Raw genomic sequence first — 22667 nt, 5'->3', positions numbered from 1 at the left:
TAAAAGCGATTTTAATGCTATTAATAATTTAAGAAGATACATTAAAACAGTAGCATATAGTCTTCAAATATTAATTGTGTAAAAATTTGTGGCTTTTACCCCATCAGCCAAACCATTCTAAGAACAACAACGAATGATTCCAGTTATGTCTCAGCTTAACGCGGCTCCACAAGCCAAGGTTAGAAACTGTTCTCAGCTATCGGTTTCGCTCTGTAGTTGACCAAGCGTGCTATTTAAGCAAAATAAACAGAAATATCTAATCGTCATCCATATTTGAATTGCCATTTACATTTAATACTGTATGTAAACACCAGCCTTATGAAAGCAACAACTGACACGCTTTGTTATCATCCCCACAGTGGTACATGAAACCGAATTGCCTGGATCGGCACAGAATGGACCGGTTAAGCAACAAGAACTGTTCTGCCTAAAAAGCAGCTATTGTATTGAACCAATCAAATTTAACAATAATAACATAAATTATTGTAATACTGTGATAATAACAAAGAAACAAATTACAGATAACAGAACAAGTGGTCGGTCTAGTCCACTTATGCTGCAAGACTTAATTGCACAGATCTGTTCTGACACATCAAATTGGTTTTGTCCTATCCATTCCTCAGGTTATCACATTATCAAACATCGCAATGTCAGATTCATTTCCACAGTTTTATACAGTCATCTTTAGAGACATTACAGTGTACTTAGCATGAAAAATAACTTTTATTTAAATGGTTTATGAACAGGAAGTGAGCAAAGACTCTGCTTTATAATTTGTGAAGCTATTATCAGTTCAGTTCATGTTAATATCTTGTTTACACTTTGTTGGTTACTTTGTTGGCTCAAGCTGATTAAACTTTGGTGGTTCTCACTTACACACCTCTGATTGGCTGTTGCCTTCACATGCTCAACAACCCTATCTTTCATTGGCTACAATGCTCGGTCCTGCAAAAACACGTTTTAACCTGAAATCTTTGATGCTGTACACTTACAAAAATATGGGAGCTTTTGAAAGCAGCTGTCTGTCAGTGAGTCAGTATTTCGTACTACTGGTACTATGAAAAGACTGGTATCATTTTTAAAATGTAAGTATTGACTTGGTAGTAAATATATATATATATATATATGTATGTTTAACAACACAAGTTGTTTAAAATTAAAGTTAAAAATTACAAACATTTTATTAAAAGAATACATAGATAGATAGATAGATAGATAGATAGATAGATAGATAGATAGATAGATAGATAGATAGATAGATAGATAGATTGGTCTCTTTAATGTTGTATAATCTTCAAACCTTCTTGTGAAAAGCACAGCGACACTTAAAAAGATAAGATGGAATATCAATTAATTTTCCTTCTGCTTGCCATTTTGCAATTAGTGTCCGCCAGATATGATGCAGCTTTGACTCACATGCCTGATAGCCACAGGGTCTGTCCTGTCTGTCTCTGTATGTGTGCTCATTAATCACTGTGTGTATGTGTGTAAACCGAACCTAAGTGTTGTTTCCATTACCTTGTAGATGTAGCTCAGGGGTTAATGACTGTGGGTCACAGTATGAATATATTCCTACTCTAACGCTTTTATGGGCCGCTTAGTTCTCGTTCCTTTTCAGCCTTTCTCCATTTATCCATCCCCGTCTCCCTTTCACACATCTCTCCTCTTCAGTGTAATGTAATTTGGCCTAGAGGGTCGATTATTCACATGGCCCCGATGTCTGGCTTTAACGCTTCTCTTAAGTTGATTTATCTAACACGTCTGTCAAGCCATATGATGAAATATGTTTGGACTTCAAAGCATTTCCCGGATATTATCTGCTCTTTAAATATAGATTTTGAACTGCATTATTTATTTTAAGATTTTCTCCTTGTATACTATTATGATGACACATAGCAAGTCCCTGCTATGGAAAAACAATGTTTCATATTCTGTGATGTGTGTTATTAAGCTAGAATGGGGGGGGGGGATTGTCTGGCTGCTTTCAGATGAATGATAAAGGCTTGAATGAGTTACCTTGAGTCAGAGCTTGTCCACAGATGACCGTGACTGCACAGCAAGATTGCACTGTTTAGTGCGAGGCCACACGCACAAAGTAAAAGCAGCGGAGTAGGGAATGACAGATTTTCTCTCTACCCACTTCACTGCTCTCATCCAGCTCGAATGAAAAACACAGTTCAAACTCACCCACTTATTCTGCTGTGAATTCGACCCACAGCTGCGCAGGAACCTGACAGTGCCATTTCACAACCTGTTACTTCTTTCCAGTGCTGAAATGAACAGTAGCAACCAAACGCAGACAAGAGAACAATTCAAACTAAAATGAAAATTCCATCCTTTATTCTCACCGTCATGTCTTTCCAAACTCCGGACTTTCTTTCTTCTCCGGACCTGAAAAGAAGTTCAGAAGAGCAGTTCAAAAGCTTTTTTTCCCATGCATGTAAAGAATACAGTGACCAGGGCCTGACAAGCTAAAAAAAGAAAAGAAAAAAAACACTTTCTGAAAGGTAATAATCTAGAGTCATCTGAACACATACAATAGATTTATGAGAGAAGCAGTTGGAAATTTCAATTGATATTCAGTCAAAATTGTTCTGGCACAACTGGCAGTTATGTGTCATGTGGCATGCAGGAACCAGTGCCATTAATATATTGATTTGTGAATAAAATGCATGTCATATTGACCACTTTCATATTATGATTATAGTGGGCCATGCTTGACAAACAATTAATTTATTCCTTCATTATAGAGAAAAAAATCCTTAAACATTTTGGTTCCATGGAAAAAAGTTTTTTTACACTACTATTCCAAAGTTTGGATTATTATTATTATTTTTATTTTTATTTTTATTTTTTACAAATTAATACTTGGCACTCCAATACTTTTATTCATCTATATTCTTTTATTCAGCAAGGACACATTCAACTGATCAAAGAGACAGGAAAGACATAATAATATGCAGTTATTATTTTATTTATCAAAGACTTGAATAAAAGGAATCATGGTTTCTACAAAAATATTAAGCCGCACAAGTGTTTTCAGCATAGAAATAATAAACGCTAATTGGGCATAAAATCAACATTTCTGAAGGATCATGTGGCACTGAAGACTGGAGTAAAGGCTGCTAAAGAATTTAGCTAAAAATCAATTACACTTTAAAACGTGTTAGAATATTTAATTTAATAATATTTCATTAAATAATGGAGACTTCAAAAACATTGAAAAAACAAACAGACCCCAGTGTTCATGGGTTGTTCTGGCTGTGGGCAGCAGGGAGCAGTTGGATGCCTTGCAGGGGGGCGACAGAGAGGCCTGTTGGAGTCAGAGTGGACCGCCTGTCCCGAGCAAGACACATGGACAAAGATCTAAGGCTGATTTAGCATAGGACCTCAGTCTGAGCCAAACCTAGTGCTCATCAAAGCTTCCTGGTCAACTGTCATCTGCTTTCATCCCCATCCCATCTGCCCCCATCCCCAAACACGCACACACATGTTCCCCCTTTTAGCCCACCTTTGACTCCAATGTTATTGCATTATTTGCAATAACATTGCCCTCCATGTCTCAGCAAACTGGTGCTTTGCTGAGCACTTTATCATCACCATGACCTCTTGTGTTATGTCTGATGGTGATAATCTTTTGAATTATAAAGGTTCGATACAGTCCAAGGTGCTTACAACTGTTATTCAGTATCCTACTGAGCACGGGGATTTAACAACAACAAAAATCAATTCTCTCTGCTGACCATTCGATGCGAGTTGTCTTTATGATGTATTCAGTCTTCTCTGCTAGTACACAAAGTAGTAGTCTAATGCCTAATACTTTTTAAATGGCCAGAGTTGTGTTAAATGAGCCTCATTTAAAGCCATTATTGTACAAATTGAACTGGTTGTTAGAAAACTACAGCATGAGAACAAAATGAATAACATGAGCTTCTGGAAAATGTGAATGAAACAAATAGCCTACTCCCCAGAGTTAGCCAGTAAATAAGCTTAAATGGGCTTTTTTTAGTCATTCAGCTCATTTAAGAAGATTGTTATGAGATTTATCAAAGTCCAGTAAAGCTGTGGGTTATATTGACGATTTTCAGAACATTTAGTCTAGAAGTAAGATAAGAAAAATATTTTTCTTCTGTTGGTTTAAAAGGTTATCATTCTTTCTTCTTTATTTCTTCTTGTAGACACTTTCTTTTCAAGACGCCATCTGGGAGCACTCCTCTGTTCAGCAGCTCTTCACCAGGTTATCCCTTGACCGGTGGTACCGTCTACTCCCCACCGCCCCGGCTCTTACCCAGAAACACGTTCTCCAGGAGCTCCTTCAAGCTGAAGAAGCCCTCCAAGTACTGCAGCTGGAAATGCGCTGCTGTGTCTGCGATCGCAGCCGCTGTGCTGCTGGCTGTCCTGCTGTCTTATGTCATAGGTATGTCCTTCAAATCATTGTTTGTCATGGATGATTTTGTCCCCAATTAAAATGCAACTGGAATCTGCTACAGTGGAAGCATCCCCAGTTGTTCAGAAGGGGTTTTTATTTTATGCACTGTCAAACAATTAATCTTGATTAATCGCATCCAAAATAAAAGTGTATGTGCTTTATATATTAAATATGTATATATAAGTACACACATGCATGTAAATGTTTAAGAAAAATGTGTGTGTTTGTGTGTGTGTGTGTGTGTGTATGTGTATATATATATATATATATATATATATATACACACATAATAAATATACACAATATACACACACATTATGTAAACAAAAACTTTTATTTTGGATGTGATTAATCACGATTAATCATTTGACATCATTAATTAAAATTAATTGCAAACTTGCATTGAATTTGTTTTGCTGAGTGATTGATTCAGTTGTGATCAGTGAAACTTTCTTAGCATACAAGTCACTTTTCAAGCAATTTATCATGATGCAAACTGTGATATTTAATTCACATTTTACAATTCAATCATGCATAATTAGGTCCTGAACTGAATTCATGGATGCTTGATGGATCATTTATTGCTGTCTAAACAATAAGTCAGCAACCACGGCATGATACATCAATTAATTTAATTAGACACTCCTTAAATGCCATGAGCACGAGTTAGCGTAGTTAGCAGAGGTTTTGCCGGGCAGTGCTCAGTGTCATCTAGCACACCATGGCCTTTCAAAGCGCAAAGAATGACCCTGAGATGACTCACTCAGAAGAATGACATTTATCACGAAGAACGAAGCACTTCAAAGCGTCTTTGATAAACCACTGATGTGTGTAATTGTTGTGGTACAATTGCAGCAAAGCAAATACCCACGCAGAGGGGCGGAAGGAGCCTCAGCATGTGCACGTTCGGTAGCATGTGATTCACCTGCCGTTTGATAGGAGCTGTGATTCAGATGTATTTGGGCTTATCAAAGGACCTCTCTGCAGGGAGTGTTGCTTAGTTTAAAATCTAAAGTTCCTCTCTTTTTATAAAAAAAAAGATTTAGGTTGAGTTCAAGCAAAAAGTTGTGTTGTTGTTCTGATACATCCTCAAGTGAATTTGTAAAAAAAAAGACACCCCCTCCCAAACACACACACACATTTTTGTGTATTTTCGTGGCTGAGTGTTGCACTTGAATGGTAAGGAAAGGCGAAAGAGACTGCGTGTTGAGTCCGATAAGAGTCGGATCCCTTCCAGAAACACAGTCGGCTGTAAATGTCACCAAGCACCTTGAGTCTGTGCCAGTCTGAGAGAGAGTTGCACCTTTACCAAGCAGCGAAGAAAACAACATTCTGTCTTTCCTGCTTGAATAATCCACACGTTTACAATTTCAATATCTCATTTGTTTTTCTTTGTTTATTTTGCAGGCATACTTGGCTTCTGCCTTATTTTTAGTTCTTGTGCACATTTCCGAGTCAGTTTTCGCCTCAGTACTGTCAGACATTTATAAATATACACACATACACACTTTGAATAGATGCGCAAGGTACTTTTGATGTGAGTGTGTTTTTAAATGAGAGTGTATTTTTGTGTGTGTGTCTTGTGCGCAGTGGCCTGTAAAGTGTTCTGTAAACTATTCCAAAACCTCAGGGACTTTGTGCCGGTACAATGCGACTCTTAATGCATATGTGTGGCTGGTCCGCTGAGCTGTAACCACCCACTGAGCAACACTGTTCAATGCCTGACTCGCACAGGTTCTTGAAAAGTTTCCAGCAGACTTCACACAACACTTTGGATTTGAATGCACACTCGGACTGAAAGCTGCAGTTCTGCTGGTCTATACCTCACATCACATAGTGGTGCTTTGTTTTGTTTTTCTTGGATATTTTAAGTAATGTATACTCTTTCAAAGGAAATAATAGTTTATAATAGTCTATATAATATATGCTTATTTGTATTTATAATAGTAGTCTGGCATTATATTTAAAAGTTATTTTCCAGTAATCTCTCATGCATTCCTTTATTATATGTTAAATGCAGTTTGGGTTCTGTAAGTCTCTCTCTCTCTATCTCTCTCTCTCTCTCTCAAAGAACAGAATTTATTTGAAACAGAAAGTTAACACTTTATAATAACGGCATGCTATTAATCATTAGTTAAGCATTAGGAAACAGATAATTCATAATTTATAAAGCATTAATAGACATTTATAAGCAGTTTTTTAAATACAGATATAAATGTTTTATACCTGATTTAAACGCATATCTATAATGTATTTAATAATTGTTTTTACATAATTTATTAATGATCAATTTATCATTTCTAAATTAAGTATAGCATTATTTACACACCAGTTATTAAGGAGTTGTCAATGGTTCATAAGATCCAAAGATAAAGCTTTTACAAATGAGATTTAAAGGCTGTTAATATTTCTATGTTCTGTATCACTGTGTGGTGTTTGTTTCCCTTTTTTGTTTAGAAGATAACTGAGCCTTTAAATATCCTTTATAAATGCTTTACAAGGCATAACTAGACTCATTTTAGATGAGCTTACATAAATAGTTAACTGACCACTACTAAATGCTTTATAACTACCTGAATTTACTACATTTCTTGTGATCTTATGAATCACTGGGAACTCCTAAATAACTGGTTTGTAAATAATGCTATACTTCATTGAGAAATGATAAATTGATCATGAATAAAGTATGAAAATAGAATTATTAAACACATTATAGATATGCTTTTAAATCAAGAATAACACATTTATATCTGTATTTATAAACTGCTTATTACTGTCTATTAATGCTTTATAAATTATGAATTATCTGTTTACTAATGCTTAATTAATGATTAATAGTGTGCAGTTATTATAAAGTGTTACCCAGAAATCTTTTGTAACATTATAACTGCTTTTGAACAGTGGTGTTTTTATACTTTTTACCTTTATACTTTTTATTTATTCATATTTGTTTTGTTTTAACTGGTGATTAATTGGTGGTTTTTAGATTTTATTTTTAGTCACACTTTATGTTAAGGTCCAATTCAGACTAATAACAAACCATTAGTTACAAACTTTGCCTAAATACATTACTAATTTGCTGCTTATTAATAGTTAGTAATGTAGTTGTTAAATGTAGTTTGTTAATAATAGGCATGCTAATAAGCAACTAATGATTAAAATGAGTCCTTATACTAAAGTGTTTCCTATTTTTTTCTTGAAAATATCATAAAAGATTTTCCAAACCATATGAAACTTATATGAATAATTATTTTTAAGAATCTGTCACATGTTTGAAGCTACATTTTTTTAATAATTTTCCTTTTATTTGTTTTGAACCTTCATACTGTATGTTGTCCAACTAGCAGAGAGCTGTAGCTTAAATGTTTGTCTGTGCCAGTAATATGAACTGGCTTCAGAACACATTTGCATTGTAAATAGAATAATAAAATTCCAGTCCTAGCATTCCAAGTGCGCTCCTATTGAAATCCAGCATTCCAGTGCTTTGTCCACTGCTCACCCGTGGCACCATTACACCATCAAGCTCCTGGATGTCTGAACCAGAGAATGTGCGTCTTGTCATTCTTGTGTCAGAGGCAGCATCCCTTGCCTGAGATCTGGATGCAGGTTGCTAGGAGACAGGTGTTGCGGTCCTTATGCGGAAGGTGGTGTAGAGGTGGGGGTTCAGCACAGAAGGCCACTGTGACTAATCTGGACTAATTGCTGAAAGATGATAAAAGAAGAAAGGATAAATGATGGATGTTTAAAGGCTAAGTGAAGTATTCTGCCCCCACCGCCTCCTCGCAAACGTAGATGCAGCGGATAGCTGAATGTGTTGCATTCTGTGCATATGAACATCAGTCGTAATGAAAAGTAAAGTGAGAGCCACAGTCTGGATGACCTGAATCTGTCATGAGACAGTGAGGGATTCGACCGCTTGAGTAGAAACACTTAACGACAATATGAACTGACATGCACAATGCATTTCTGTTCTATACATTATCTGTTGTTGAGTGAAAGTAAATGTTCGAAGGGAAATTATGAAGGTGAGACATTAATTGATTCATCTGATTTGTTTGAATTTACGATGTCTGTTATGGCTGATGCAGATATGCCAATGCTTTACAATTCTCTATTCTATGATTTTGTATTGATCCACTAAAATTAAGCTGAATTATATTATTAGTATTTTTGTCTATACATCAGACTTGAGCTAAGTTTAACAGTCAAAGCCAATAAAGGCCAACCAACATTCTGCATCATGATTTCTATATTTAAAGAAAATAAAGGACCCACTTTTCATTAAGTGTTTTTAACCACTATGTAATAACATTTAAGTTAATTATTTCATGCAGTGCATCTACTGTGAAAAAATATTGTACTTCCATTAAATAAAATGTGTGTAATTACATTTGTGATTATTTCTGTAATTACATGACTAAATCCATAACAATTATTTTAATTTATTTGTTTATTTACTCTTTATGTGGCATTATTTATTTGCCATAAATAGACTGTATGTACACTGTATAAAAAATAAATAAATAAAAAAGGCCATAATGCACTGTATTAATATGAAATAATTTTCTTTATTGATTTTTACAGGTGTTTATCCTGTGTTTTGAGTTTTGCACTTCTTTGCATTTTGTGTTAGGGTTTACAGAAATGTCTTTAAAATGAATGGTTAAAGTCCTGGGAGAAAATTACCAGTTGTTTTTACAGTGTATAGTGAAAGAATAATATAAGACGGACCAAAATATGTATTTTATTGACACAATATATCACACCCTTGAAAGCTGATCACTGGCTTGTGAGTCCACAGAAAACAAACTTATTGAAAATGACAATATTTCGGGTCACTTTATTTGCATTTTGTTTATACAAAATGAAATCTGGTCAGCTGTCTGTGAGTCTAACGCAATATACCCAGCTTTTCTGTTTCTGTCTGTCATATACGTAATATAATTACAAAATCTAACTTTAATCAGTTACAGTTACTGAGAAAAAAAAGGAAATTAAATTACAGATTTTTATGAAAATGTTAATGATTACAAAGGGGGTTAACTCTGAATATTTTCACGCTTATACAGATTAAATTGATTTCTTTCCCAAATTGCATTGACATTTCAGGAGTTAGAGACAGAATAGGACACATACGGCTTATTTGACTGCTTCATTTGCTATTTGGGTTATTTATATTCTACATTTTTTGAAGATTAACTTTTTTTTCTTTTTTTATTTCCAGGGATTTGTTAGATGCCAGTGTTTTCCGTCATAGCTATGCAAAGATTTTATTTCAAAAACAGTATCATAACTATAAAATTGTATCTTTTGATATGATTTAACCTCAGAATGATTTTAAAGTAAGAAGAGGTGCTAAAGTCTGAATTTTTGTGGGGGCTGTGCTTTACAGTTTTATTTTTATGATCTTAATTCAAGTGATAAAGGATTTTGAAAGTCTGACAGTAATCAGTGTTGAGTCCCACTATAAGGTTAACCATAGTTCAGTTCAGTTCAACCATAGTTTTTTTAATGACCAACAGTTGAAAACACTTGTTAAAAGTTTAGAAAAATAATCAAAAAGTAGTCAAATATAATTAGTTACATTACTTTAATAAAGTACTTGAAATAATTACACCACTTATTACATATTAAATAGGGCAACTTGTAATCTGTAACCTATTACACTTCCAAAGTAACCTTCCCGACACTATATATCAAAATCATATTTTAGTGTGGTTTTTAAGTCGGTAAAAGCTGTTTCCTGTATGCTGCTGAATCATGTACATTAAGATCAGGATTGTGAATTAATGAAGTACTAGCTTTGATTTCATGTTGACTGTTCATCATTTATTCAGTTGCAGAGCGACATGAGCAGGAAGTGTAATGACTCACCATTCCAGCTCCTGCCAATGAGACAGTGACTTGTTAATGAAAACGGGTCAAGTCTCCGTCAGGTCTACGGTAACATGCTGCATGTCAGTCAGAATGAGTCATTATGTGTCCACTTACCAGCACTCTCTGTCAGCAGGGACATTTACTGTCACCTGCCCATTTTATATTTGTCCTCACGCGCACCCCGGCAGCCTCGTGGCTCACTCTTCCGCCCATACGGCCACGCAAACAAACACAACAATCAGTCACACACCTACACACCCCGAGATGTTGGAGATTCTGTCTCGTGGAGATAATATGTTCACCAGCCAATCTCCACCTCGCAGCTCCGCACCGTCTGCCTGACTCAAACTGACACACTCCAGCGTACATGCACCAAGCTGATTAAAATGACACTTTTCATTTTTTACTTTCACTTTTATATTTACTTTACCCTTTATTCTGTGTCTTTCTGATATCTGCTTAATATTAAAGCCACTGAGTGACAGGAGAGCGAGATAGTTTGATTAGAGCTATGCATGCACATACAGTATGTTTGGATTGCGGGACGAAGACTGTGGGATCCCCATCATCACTATATACCTGCTGTCAGTCAAAGCATCAGGCTTTTCTGCTGGTGCACAGGACTGAGAGAGGGAGAAGAGGTGTATTTGCACGTGTGTGTGCGTTTATACCATAGGGAGTGATTGTTGTGCTCTGTGTATTTGACAAGCTGAGTGGAATAGATTGGATCCATCTTGTCATGCCCACACAGGAGGTTCACGGAGGTGTGTGTGTGTTAAACTCCGAGACCTTGCATGCCTGAAGCAATATCCTTGATTTTTTATTTATTTTGTATTTATTTTTGTGAGTATGTGTTTGTGTGGCATTTTGGGACGAGTTTTATCTAGGGATTGGAAGTTTTCCCAGGGTGCTTTGAGAGTTTTTTGGTCAACAGTCAAGACTGTGAGCTGATGTAATCAGATGGAGCTGGTCCTCAGGGTGCGGCGGTTCACTGTAGACTTTCATTTATATTCATAGCAGCAGAACTCGCGCACCTCGAATCAAAACACACACATCAAAGCCGCACACACACACACACACACACACTCCAAGGAGATCAGCGGCAATGAAAACAACAGTTTCACCTTCAACGAGAGGCTGATAGTGTGTGTGTGTCTGCTTCTGAAGGTGATATTCAAGGCCGGGGGTGTTTTTACTTTCGCATTCCTCGTTCTTGGTCAGTCAGAAAGTTTTTAGATTGGGGAGTGTTGGGCCACGTAATCTGGCCACAAATCATATTGTAATTATTTTGCAGTAATAAAATGATAGGAATTGTCTCGGGATTGCAAAAACGAAGGAAAGTTTATTTGTAGTCATACCACCTGCGAATATACACCTCAAACTAAACAAACCCAACTTTTAATTACATTTTCTCTTAAACTACTGTTTATTCATAACCCAGTCAAATATATTCAATAATATCCAAGTGAATATTATATTTTCTAAACATACATTTTTAATGTGTTTAATAATATTAATATTAATGCAATATTGCCACAAAAAAGAACTCTGAAGAGTCTTTATCAGCAGTGATATTTCACCACGATATAAAATACCCAACAAGAGCGTACTGTCAAAACAAAATAATAGTTGTTGTTAATAATATTTATTGTTAATAATAATTAATAATTATTTTTGGATATTGTTATTCAAACCAAACCACATTGATTGAACCCCAAGGTGTTAACCCCTATCAAACCACTTGCAAAATAATATCATCATCACACATTTTTTATTGCCATTATTATTTTATATACAGTTTATATAAAATGATACAATATAAATATTATTATATATATTTATTATTATTATTGAATACTAGAGATTTGTATTATTTCACAAATGTTATTGTTTGTTGTGTGTGTGTGTGTGTTTATATATATATATATATATATATATATATATATATATATATATATACATATATATATATATATATATACATATATATATATATATATATATATATATATATATATATATACATATATATATATATATATATATATATATATATATTTTTTTTTTTTTTTTTTTTTTTTTTTTTTTTTTCTTGCACTTTCATGCCATATTTCTTTGGTTGAGTCCAAGACTCGTTATTCTCTTTGTGAACAAACCACTTGACCATGAGCTCCATACATGTTTGCAGATCGAAAGAATGTTGTGCTTTCATTTTAAAGCACAGTGCATGCAGGCTATTGATTTATTTAATTAAACTGAACTAGCCTGCAGTGCAACTTTGATTGTATTTTGATTAATTGTGCAGCCCTTGTGTAGACATTAAACAAGTCTTCTGTAACATCAGGTGAAGATTGCTGTGAAGTGAGGATGAGTTGCGTCAGGTTGATTGAGGTACAACTGTGTGTGTGTGTGTGTGTGTGTGTGCACGTGCGCTCCACGGGGACATACTTGCATGACTGTTTTCATTCACACAGTTTATCCAGGTAGCAGCTGTTCCCAGACAGAGAGAGGGAATGATGAAGTTCTGGGGGTTCTTACCCTCTGGTGAGCTTTCCTCTCACTGGGTTCGCTGACCGTCTTTTAGCCCTCCCAGCTTTTGTAGCTTGACTTCAAAGCGGCTTCTTATTGTGCAATTTATTTGCTTTTTGCTGGAATGGTTCCCATAGGGAGCAGCCTGTTTCATCCATACATATCCCTCTTGGGTATAAATGCAACACAAGGCCTAATAAATAATAGAACAGTGGGCAAATATCAGTTTCTGGTAAGAAGCATGTTCCAAAGGACGGAAACACAGTAGTTAATGAAACTGGCAGTTATGGTCTTTAGGTGCAATATAGAATCTGTGTGTTTGTTTTTGTTTGTTCTTTTTTTGCACAACAATAGCGCTGTTTACAATTTTTTTATGTTTGACAGTTACTTTTCAAAAAGTCCTGCACATTTGTCCTCCTCTAATACTCAAGATTAGAAAAGAAAATGGCATGTACTGTCAACTTTGATAATTCAAGGACACATATTTTCCCCCTTAGGTTTAACCCCTAAGTAAGTAAGTAAAAGTAAAAAATGTTTACACAATTAATCGAATTTCTAATCGTGATTACAATTATAGATGCCACAATTACGTAATCATTCAAAGTGGCAATTAATTGTTCAAAGTCCACTTATGTTATTCTGCATGTTTAAAGGGATAGTTCACCAAAAAATAAAATATATTTTTTATGTTTATCTGCTTACCCCGAGGGCATCCAAGATATAGGTGACTTTGTTTCTTCAGTAGAACACAAACCAAGATATTTAACTCAAACCGTTGCAGTCTGTTAGTCATATAACAGAAGTGGATGGGAATAACAACTAAAACATGAAATAAAAACACAAACAAAACCAAATTAAACCCTGCAACTAGTGACGATACATTGATGTGCAAAGACACATGTGTTAGAAACTTAATAGTATTTATATCTTTTTTACCTCTGATTCATGCAATGTCTGAACTGTTAGATCTCTCCTGATGTCATTTTCAAACAGCACGTGCGTGAGGTGTCTTCTTCTTCTTGCTTTTCGTCTCAAATGGACAAATGACACTCTATCTAAAATTTCAATTGGGAGTGTCAATAAGGTTAAGGTTTGTTTGTTTTTTTCATTATTTTAATTTTAGTTTTAGTATAACATTAAAATACAATTCATATTTTTACTTTTTTAGAATTTAAAGAAGAAACCAATTAGACGTATAGTTGACATTTAAAGTTAAATACAATAGAAAGCACTAAAAGTTTTTCAGTTAGAGTGTTTTCAGCTAGTTTATATATATATAAATACGGCATCCAGTTGCATAAAACAGTGGTCGAAACATCATTCAGTGTAAATTGTGACAATATTAATTAGTAATCACAATTGCAATTTCAAGGGAATAATCGATAATTATGATTTTTGTCATAATCGTGCAGCCCTATATTTCCAAAATATATATATATTTTTGTTATTATACAATGCAAGAAAAAAAGCCACGTTGTAAAATATGAAGTCACATTGCAATATTGTAAAAGAAAAGTCACCTTTTTATTGTATTTTATTATTTATACTTCATTTTAATTACATTGAAAAAAACCTGCCTTTTCAAATCTATTCAGTACACAGGGCTTAAAGGGGTCATATGATGCGATTTAAATCTTTCCTTTCTCTTTGGAGTGTTACAAGCTCTTGGTGCATGAAAAAGATCTGTAAAGTTGCAAAGACTCAAATCCAAAGAGATATTCTTTATAAAACTTCAACCACTTGAGTCAACCACACCCCCCTAAAACAGCAACATTGTACATTGACTGAACTGCTTAAAGACAATTGATGTAACATTTATGCACTGGCCAAATATTAAAATGTAACAGATTTACACATTGTTTAAACACAATGTAAAGTGAAACGTCACCAGGCAGTTTTATCGCGTCATCGTTATATATAAATAGTCATACTAAAGCCTGGTTTTCACTTAGGTCTGTTTGTGTTACTAAAAAATATCAGATTACTCAGTTGTCAAAATAATCAGTATAGATTACCAAAGGAATCATTAGTTACAGCCCTAGATATTAGTTAAAATATTTCTAAATACAACTGCATTGTTTTACTTTTTGTGATTAAAAAACAAATAATTTGTTATTTAAATTTTGTAAAAATAGTATTAAAAGATTGTCACGTTCTAGTGAACCAAGTATCTGTATTTTATCTCATCTGGTGAGCTAAGTGGATTGTCACATTCCTAGTGTCAATAAGCGGTGACATAGCTCACAATTTTCCAAAAGTAAGACACAGCTTTCAATCCGTTTGAAAAAAGAAAGCAATAACTTTGCCATATTATCCTTTCAAATGTTAAAGTTGCCACAGTCATTGCATGCTTTGCATTGTGCTGCACCTCCCCACCCCACCCCCTGGATTTTTTTTTTTTTTTTAAGGATTTTTTTTGGCTTTAACCCCTGAATACATATTTTACTGTAACTTAGTCCTAAATGATAGGAAAGTTATTCCAAAATGAAGCTGTGCTCTAAAAGCCTTACTACACATTAGAGTAAGACAGGTGATGGACAGCTGCTCCATCATGTCAATTAGAATGTGTCTTCTGCATGTTGTGCACAACTACCATTCAATCACATGATGTACTGTCTCCCTTGATTTATTTGATGTGGCTTCTATGCAGAGCAAAATCAAAATAAAGTAATGCACTCCAACAGACTTTCACGCATGTTGTCAAGCCTCCAGAGACCTTCCGCTGAGCACCTCAGCAGCACGACGACCACGTCTAGTTGTTTCATAAAACTGACAGCACTATCTGTTTAGTGTCGTCCTCAATTTCCAAGCATCTCTCATGCTGTCAGGTGAGTCAGCTCTCTTCTGCAGTCATACTGCAAGCGTGAGCTCATGAAGAAGATCAGTTGACTTACTCATGGCTTGATGGTCAGGGCCGTGCCTGAGGTCAGTACGTCTCATGGATCACATCAGCAGCATCTTCACACAAGTTAGATCTCTGAGAGGCCCCTCGTGGACCAACAGTAGTTTAAAAAGCAGTTGTGGGTTTGGATGTTAAAATATGTGCAATAATGTAAGGATAACAATCTTCCTAGCAGGATCATTAGTGCAGAGTACCAACTCTGACTGACCATTCTCAAAATGATTATCAATTGACTTCGAAATATTTTAACAGCAGTGGATATTAACCATACTTTAAAAATAATCCCTAATGTAAACACAGTTGGTTATGTCATTAAAATGAATTCAAAGATTAAAACAAATAAAAAAGCCAAGTCTGATTCATATTAAAGTATCTCTGCTTTAGAACTTCTAGTGGAAACGGAGTCAGTTGAAATTCACTCTAACCCTAAACTGAACATGTGACGCATATAAGCATTAGGTCAAAAAAGGTATTATGGTTCTATTTTCAAAATGGATTGCTGAAGAAAGAGTTCCAGTTTCGCAGTGCTGCTGTCAGCACCAACTCAGCTGGTGCAGCTCAGTGAAATAAGTTTTGCAGCTCATGTCAGTTATAGATTTCATTTTCTCAGTGTGCTTTTAAATCCGAGAAGAACTCCAGTCTGAAGACGCAGACTTACTCAGGCAAGACAGGGGAATACTTTTGTCATCTGTATCCCTGTCTGTCCTCTCACTCTTTCTCTTTCTTCCTGTTTCTCTCTCCATGCTTTAGGAAGGTAATATTATTCATCACTTTGAAGAGGTGAATTATACATAGAGATTACATAAAGTGAGATGCAGCATCTCATGAATTTCACATCTAACACATTTCCTTTTAATAATTAATGCTTATTTCTCAGACCGAAAATGAGTTTGTTGAAGATCTCCTCCAGATTTGATTAGCAAAAAAAAGTGCAAACTGACACTAATGGTAATGCCTGTGCTCCCAGACATGAGAGCAGTGTGCGGCCCATAACTGATCCAACCATCCCCATTCAACCACAGAAGACCAAAAATATCAAGATGTTTCCTCTACTGTCAAAGTGTTATTCTCCAGATGGATTCTGAATGAACATGCAGTATGTAAATTAATGTTTTAATTATTTTAATTGTATTTATTTATTCCACTATTACTGTGGTTACTGTTGTTACTGTTAATTGAATATCCTCTGTTGACAAATAGTTGCCTTGTTAACACATTTGCAGCAAATGAACACTTGTAAACATGCCGTTGAAATGGCTGAACATATTTAAATCCATGAGGTAACGACAAACTTTACAAGAATTCATTATAATATATTGTTTAAAACCTGTGAAACTAATTGGGTCAGAGATTTGAATAGGTTCGTCCGAACATAAATCCAGATTTTAATATTTGTTTTCTCACTATGGTGAAAATAATTTGCGATTCATCCTCCACTTTGTATTGAAACCATGCTTTAATCTCATTATGTTGACCATAATTGCTCCACTAGAAGAAAACCTGATGCTAAAATGCTATTTAAAGGTTGAGTGATTTTTTTTTCCTTTATGATTGAATACAAAATGGTTTAATGTGAGGAGAGCAATCCATTAGCATTTCATTTCATTTCAATTCAATGGCTGTTGCTTACCTGTACTTGCTGCCCTGTAATTACATGACCTGGACACTGGAATCTTGCTTAAAAAGAACTTCAGAAACATATTTTTTAGCCTATAATCTTAGCCATTAATGCAACTATATTTTAAGTGAAAACATAGGCCTACATCTGTATCACAAAGTCCCAATGTTACGTTGTGAGATGAAGTCACATTGCAGAATATAGTGTAATAGTTTGAGATATAAAGTCACATAAAGACAAAGTCACCTTTTATTTTATTTAAATATTTTTATTTACTTTAAATTACATAGGAACATAGGAATGTCAAGTTACACGATGAATAACATTGAATTCCAATAATCTTTGAATTTTTACTTTAAGATGGAAACACGATCTTTTAATTTCTTGCTGCTTAAACTGTCTAAAACGTGTCACTGGTAAAGCATCTAGAATAATACTAAAATATAGTGAAATTTATGTTGCAATTTCAGCTTTGAATTCAACGAAACAGCATGCAGAGGAATAAAACATTATGCTAGAGAGTTTCTCCACAGCACTGCTTAGTGTGACAAGATGTCTCAGGTCATAACAGGCCACGTTTGTCAGCGAGCGCTGCGATGAAATGGATGAAGAGAAAGCAGGAGGAATGGAGGACACGAGAAAGGTGAAAAGAACAATGAACGAGCGAGAGATAAGGCTGATTAGAGTATAGAGAGATAAGATGAGAAAAAATGAGTGTGGGACAAAGACTAGATGACAGCAGAGCAGCTGACAGCCTGAAGGAGTCAGCTTTTTCTTTTGACCCCTCCACACGAGAGTGATAACGTACCCTCAGATGTACAGTCAGGAGGTAGGGAAAGACTGAGTTGGCATTGATTCTGCGTAGATGAGATTGAGGGAGGGACAGAAGAGCTGGGGGCGGAGGTGAGGTGTTATGGTTGATTCTGCGAATGTCAGCGTTTTCCTGCAAGATTTGTATGTGTGTGTGTGTGAGAGAGTGTATGGCTGTGCTTGTTTTCCCTTGGGACATCTCTTTCTTAATTTCCACCAGCACATCACAAAAATAACTTTCTCTGATCATTATCATATTTCTTAAACACGACTTGACATATTTGAATATTGCATATCGAGTGATCTCCATTGGAGCTAATCAGTCTCTGCAAAGTCTTGGAAGCACTGAAGCACTGATTATACTACATATGGGGTGCGGAGAGACGCAGGCGGCTAGCCAAAAATTTCTCTAGCGCACACACAAAAGCAAGGAAGTGTTGAGAATATTTGGCATCTGTCACCAACTTTAAACTGTCTTCAGTTTATTTTATTCCAAGACAATTTTCTTGTCCTCTCACGCCTTGCTGTGCAATATCAAGATAAGTGTCACTTTCATGACACCGTATTGTGTTGCATTTGACATTTAGTTTCGCTTATGTGCCACCAGCTTCTGGTGACATATTCATATCTACGGCAAGTTTAGTATTCCTGTAGCAGTTTGGATTAAACTTGGTCCAACTAAACCTGTCTGGGCAAGGAGCCCAAACAAAGCACAGACTGTAGTCAGAGTGTCATTGGCAATAATGAGTGTATTTGTATGCTAAAGTCTCCTCTGTCAGCGAGAGTTATAGTTGAATGGGTGTCGCAGGCTCTCGGCTGTCAGGACGTGTCATCCATGTATACATAAAGTGGTTGGGAGGTGTAATGTAGTGCCATGTTTTATTTTTTAATTCTCGCTTTCTGTCCCTCACAGCTCTTAATCTCCTTGGCTTGAATTGGCGACTGAAGCCTACTGAAGGGCATCTAGTGAACACCGGCCTCAGCATGAGTATTCCTGCCATTGGCGACGTGGCAACAGTGCCCTCCGGAGGCAGAGGTAAAAGCAAAAAAACTCTTGCCAAATTCTGAAATACAATCAATGTGAAATCCAAATGACCCAATGACATTAAATGCAAACCCCCTGATGACATGAAGCCCAAACTGTCTTGTTTACACTTGTCATATTTTATTATGCACAATTCGTGAGTGCATGTTATTCTAGTGGGGGGAAGTTTTATAAGTCCCATCCTACTAATTTTTCTTGCCGAATATTTTACAAGCTGAACAATTTTATTTTTGTAATGTAATAACTAAGTAACAACAGTATTGTTGAATTTAATCAATCACATAATAGACTATTGTTGTTCACTTGTATTGAGTCCCACCATGCAATTTTATAGCTAAATATGCTTTCCCTCTTTGAAAACAGATTTAGTTGAGTAATATCATATCAATAACATCACAGCCTATGTTTATTAAGTCTAACTCATTTTACTCAGAAATATGCCACCATCATGAAAGTTAAACGTTTTACGATTGCAGTTTTGTATTGTCTTCAACTCTTTTCAATGCCTCTTCTGCAGTTCTGCGTGAGAAAGTAATGTTAATGCATATATTTAAAATTAGGACTAGATTTATTCACTGTTGGCTTGTTATAACAGATGTTAGTCTCTGTCAGCCTGAGGCTTTGTAAGAATCATCTGAGTCCAACCAGTGATTGTCCTGTACTGTGTATTTAGAGAGTACATTAGTGTAAAATCAGTCTAGTGTGCCTTTTTCTAATGACAACCTTTGGAAAAAAGGGTTATTTAAATGAGACGTTTTGAATCTCAGTGGATTTATGTTAATGGTTCAAAGCACTGGCTAACTCTCAGTGGCTCCAACACAAAATAATCTCGTCGTTTGTTGTGTGTTCACCTCCAATTTTTCATTATCAGTGTCAACACGTTCAGATGATAACGACTGCCTCTGACCTTTAGAGAGTGCCGGTATTGACGTTCTTCACACAGAGTACAGCTTTTTCTCGCTTTAGATGGGTCTAAAAGAGTGGGTCTTTATGAGAGAGAACACATAGATGCAAATCTAGGTTAAACGGTGGAGAATGTGTGTGCAAAGTCCTATTTGTTTTGGGCTGTAATAGACAACATAGGCTCATTGGAAAAAAACGTTCCTCCAAAACTCCAAAACATACATGTACAAACAATTCACCACAGTTTCCAATTCCTTGCATCATTCTATGTTATGAACACAAAACACATTTACCTAATACATTTTGGCATTTACATCACCAGCTCCTCATGTATGGCTTTTCTGATGTTGTAAACTTGCTTGGTAGCTCACCTGGTACAGATACGTGATCATATGAGTCCAGTGAAACTGGAGTCACAATTCAGAATCAAATATGTGTAGAATCAATCTAAAACATTCATCTGATGTTTGCCTTTGTTTGTAGGTAGTTCAGTATTTTCAAATGTGATTTCAAAGGCATTTTGCGCCACTGTTTGGACATTACATTTCCAAATTGCTGCAATATGTACAATAACCAGTGTAATAAAACCTTGTCACCTTCACATTCACTTGTTTCAGATAAAACTGAACATGCTTTTAGCATCACTCACTCGACATTTCACTTTGAAAATGTTCCACAATGTGTAATATTATTGTCACAACAGGTACATGTTTCTTGGTTGGTAATGGAAGGACTCCTGTCTGATACTGGATGAACATAATGTGGGAGGAAGGTCATCATGTGCAACGGCTTTAGAGTGCATGTACTCTATCTCTTTCTCTGTTTTTCTGAAGTGTTTTCCCCCTTCACTTCGATGGAAAGTTTCTGAAGAAGGGCTAGCTGTTCTACAGAGAGACATGCACACAGACTTGTGTGTTATAGTGTGCTGTCAGTGGGAGAGGAGCCTTTTGAATGTTGTTATGTGAATCTACAAGGCCCTTTCAAATGACCCATGTCAGGACTTCAGTGAACCTCTCAACACAAGCACCATGTTCCTTTTTGACCTTGACATGAAAAGCACGTCTGATAGCATCCCAGAAGACCAATTTTATGTGTGTTTGTGTGTGTGTGTGTGTGTGTGTGTGTGTGTGTATATATTTATATATATATATATATATATATATATATATATATATATATATATAATATAATGTAGCTTGACAGTTAGAGATACTGAAAGTAAGCAGGAGAACTATAAAAATACATTGCTGAAACCTTGAGGTATCTTTGATGCTACTAAGCCTTTGCGGTTAGTAGCATCAAGTGAGGAGACTGATTCTTCACCTTTGTTTTCTACATAAAGCAACATTTGCAAGCCATTTGACTCCTGTAATGTGACTTTTTTGAAGATATTAAGCTGGTAAAATACTGTGTAAAACTTCATTTCATCCACTGGAAATCAATTGGATTAAGAAAAGTGGGCATTACATAACTAGAATTAGTTTCATATGGACTTTTAACTTTTTTTGAAAAAAGTTTATGCTTTATTATCCAATCTGGTGGATGCCATCCACTAAAAGTAATTTTATTAATTCAGGATGTGATGTTAAATGCGAATCAAACTGATTACATTTGACCCTTACCCATATAATTTTGCCATTCCTCTTCAATATGGCTTTTTATACAGTAACATACTGTACACTCTACATCGCTCTGGAATATCTCCCTCTTTACTTTATCCCAGAAGATTCAGACTTTATTAATGTATTTGTTTATTTACATATTTATTTATTTCAGTAGAATAAGATCTAAGGAACACTTTTATTATGGAATCATTCAGAATATTTGTTACTCAGATGCCTGAGGACTATAGCCATTTTGAGCAGTAGAGAAAAAAAGTATAGAAACGCTAAGGATAAAAGTGCTTGTATGTACCTAATCAGCCATATTTTGGGGACAGATTTGTGTCCAGAAATTAGTTACATCTGATAGACCACCCTTTGGGGAAATTCTAATAAAAATAAAGTAAAAGGATGTGCCATCAGTGATTTTCTATAGAGTTATGTTATTTTACTCTAAGAGTTATTGTAGGTTTTAGGTCGCAGGATCTGAGGTGACTGACCTAGTCATACCTATACTAAACAAAAAAAGTCCAGATATATCAGGACTTGTGTGCGAGTGTTCGTTCGTGAAAGGAAAGCACCTTTTTCACTGGCTCTGATGTCAGTAGTTCTGGCTGGTTGAGAACTTGAGGAGTGTGAACTTCTGCTCCAGAGTACAAGACTCTTCTTATGCGCCCTCTCTAGGGTACTTTCTCTCTCCCTTTTTTCTGCTTCTCAATTTCTCTCTTTATCTCGCTTTTTCCATCTCTCTCTCTTGCTCTCACAGTGTGGTGCTCTCGTTCAGTGCAGAGCCGTCCATCCATGCTCCGTGTTAATGAGGGAGGTTGGTGTGGACTCCCACTGGTTACCAGACCAGACTGCTTTAACCAACCTGTCACTCAGACCTGACACTTCGTGTGTGTGCGCATGTTCTCCTGCAAAAAAGAAGGCTTGGTCCATTTACGGAAAGAGGT

At 35.7% G+C, this 22667-nt stretch overlaps 1 protein-coding gene and 1 long non-coding RNA gene across 7 annotated transcripts in view; one reads left to right on the top strand and one right to left on the bottom strand.

The window, feature by feature from the left end:
- LOC113038422 (teneurin-2) overlaps positions 1-22667 on the top strand; it is a 226485-nt gene that overhangs the window by 170077 nt on the left and 33741 nt on the right. For all 6 annotated transcript variants that reach the window (XM_026195811.1, XM_026195810.1, XM_026195814.1 and 3 more), the window contains 2 exons: positions 4179-4417; positions 19079-19201. In XM_026195811.1, the coding sequence (XP_026051596.1) occupies positions 4179-4417; positions 19079-19201 (362 nt within the window). The remainder of the gene's footprint in view (positions 1-4178; positions 4418-19078; positions 19202-22667) is intronic.
- LOC113038426 (uncharacterized) lies at positions 7401-10557 on the bottom strand. The gene is made up of 3 exons (XR_003274788.1): positions 10421-10557; positions 10304-10314; positions 7401-8131 (listed from the first exon to the last, which is right to left on the bottom strand). It is a non-coding gene; the product is annotated as an uncharacterized LOC113038426 (long non-coding RNA).

This window comes from Carassius auratus, chromosome 21, assembly GCF_003368295.1.
Source record: "Carassius auratus strain Wakin chromosome 21, ASM336829v1, whole genome shotgun sequence".
In the NCBI taxonomy this organism is placed as follows: domain Eukaryota; kingdom Metazoa; phylum Chordata; class Actinopteri; order Cypriniformes; family Cyprinidae; genus Carassius; species Carassius auratus.
The sequence above is the reverse complement of the archived record's forward strand: the minus strand, read 5'-3'. Positions and strand labels throughout refer to the sequence as shown.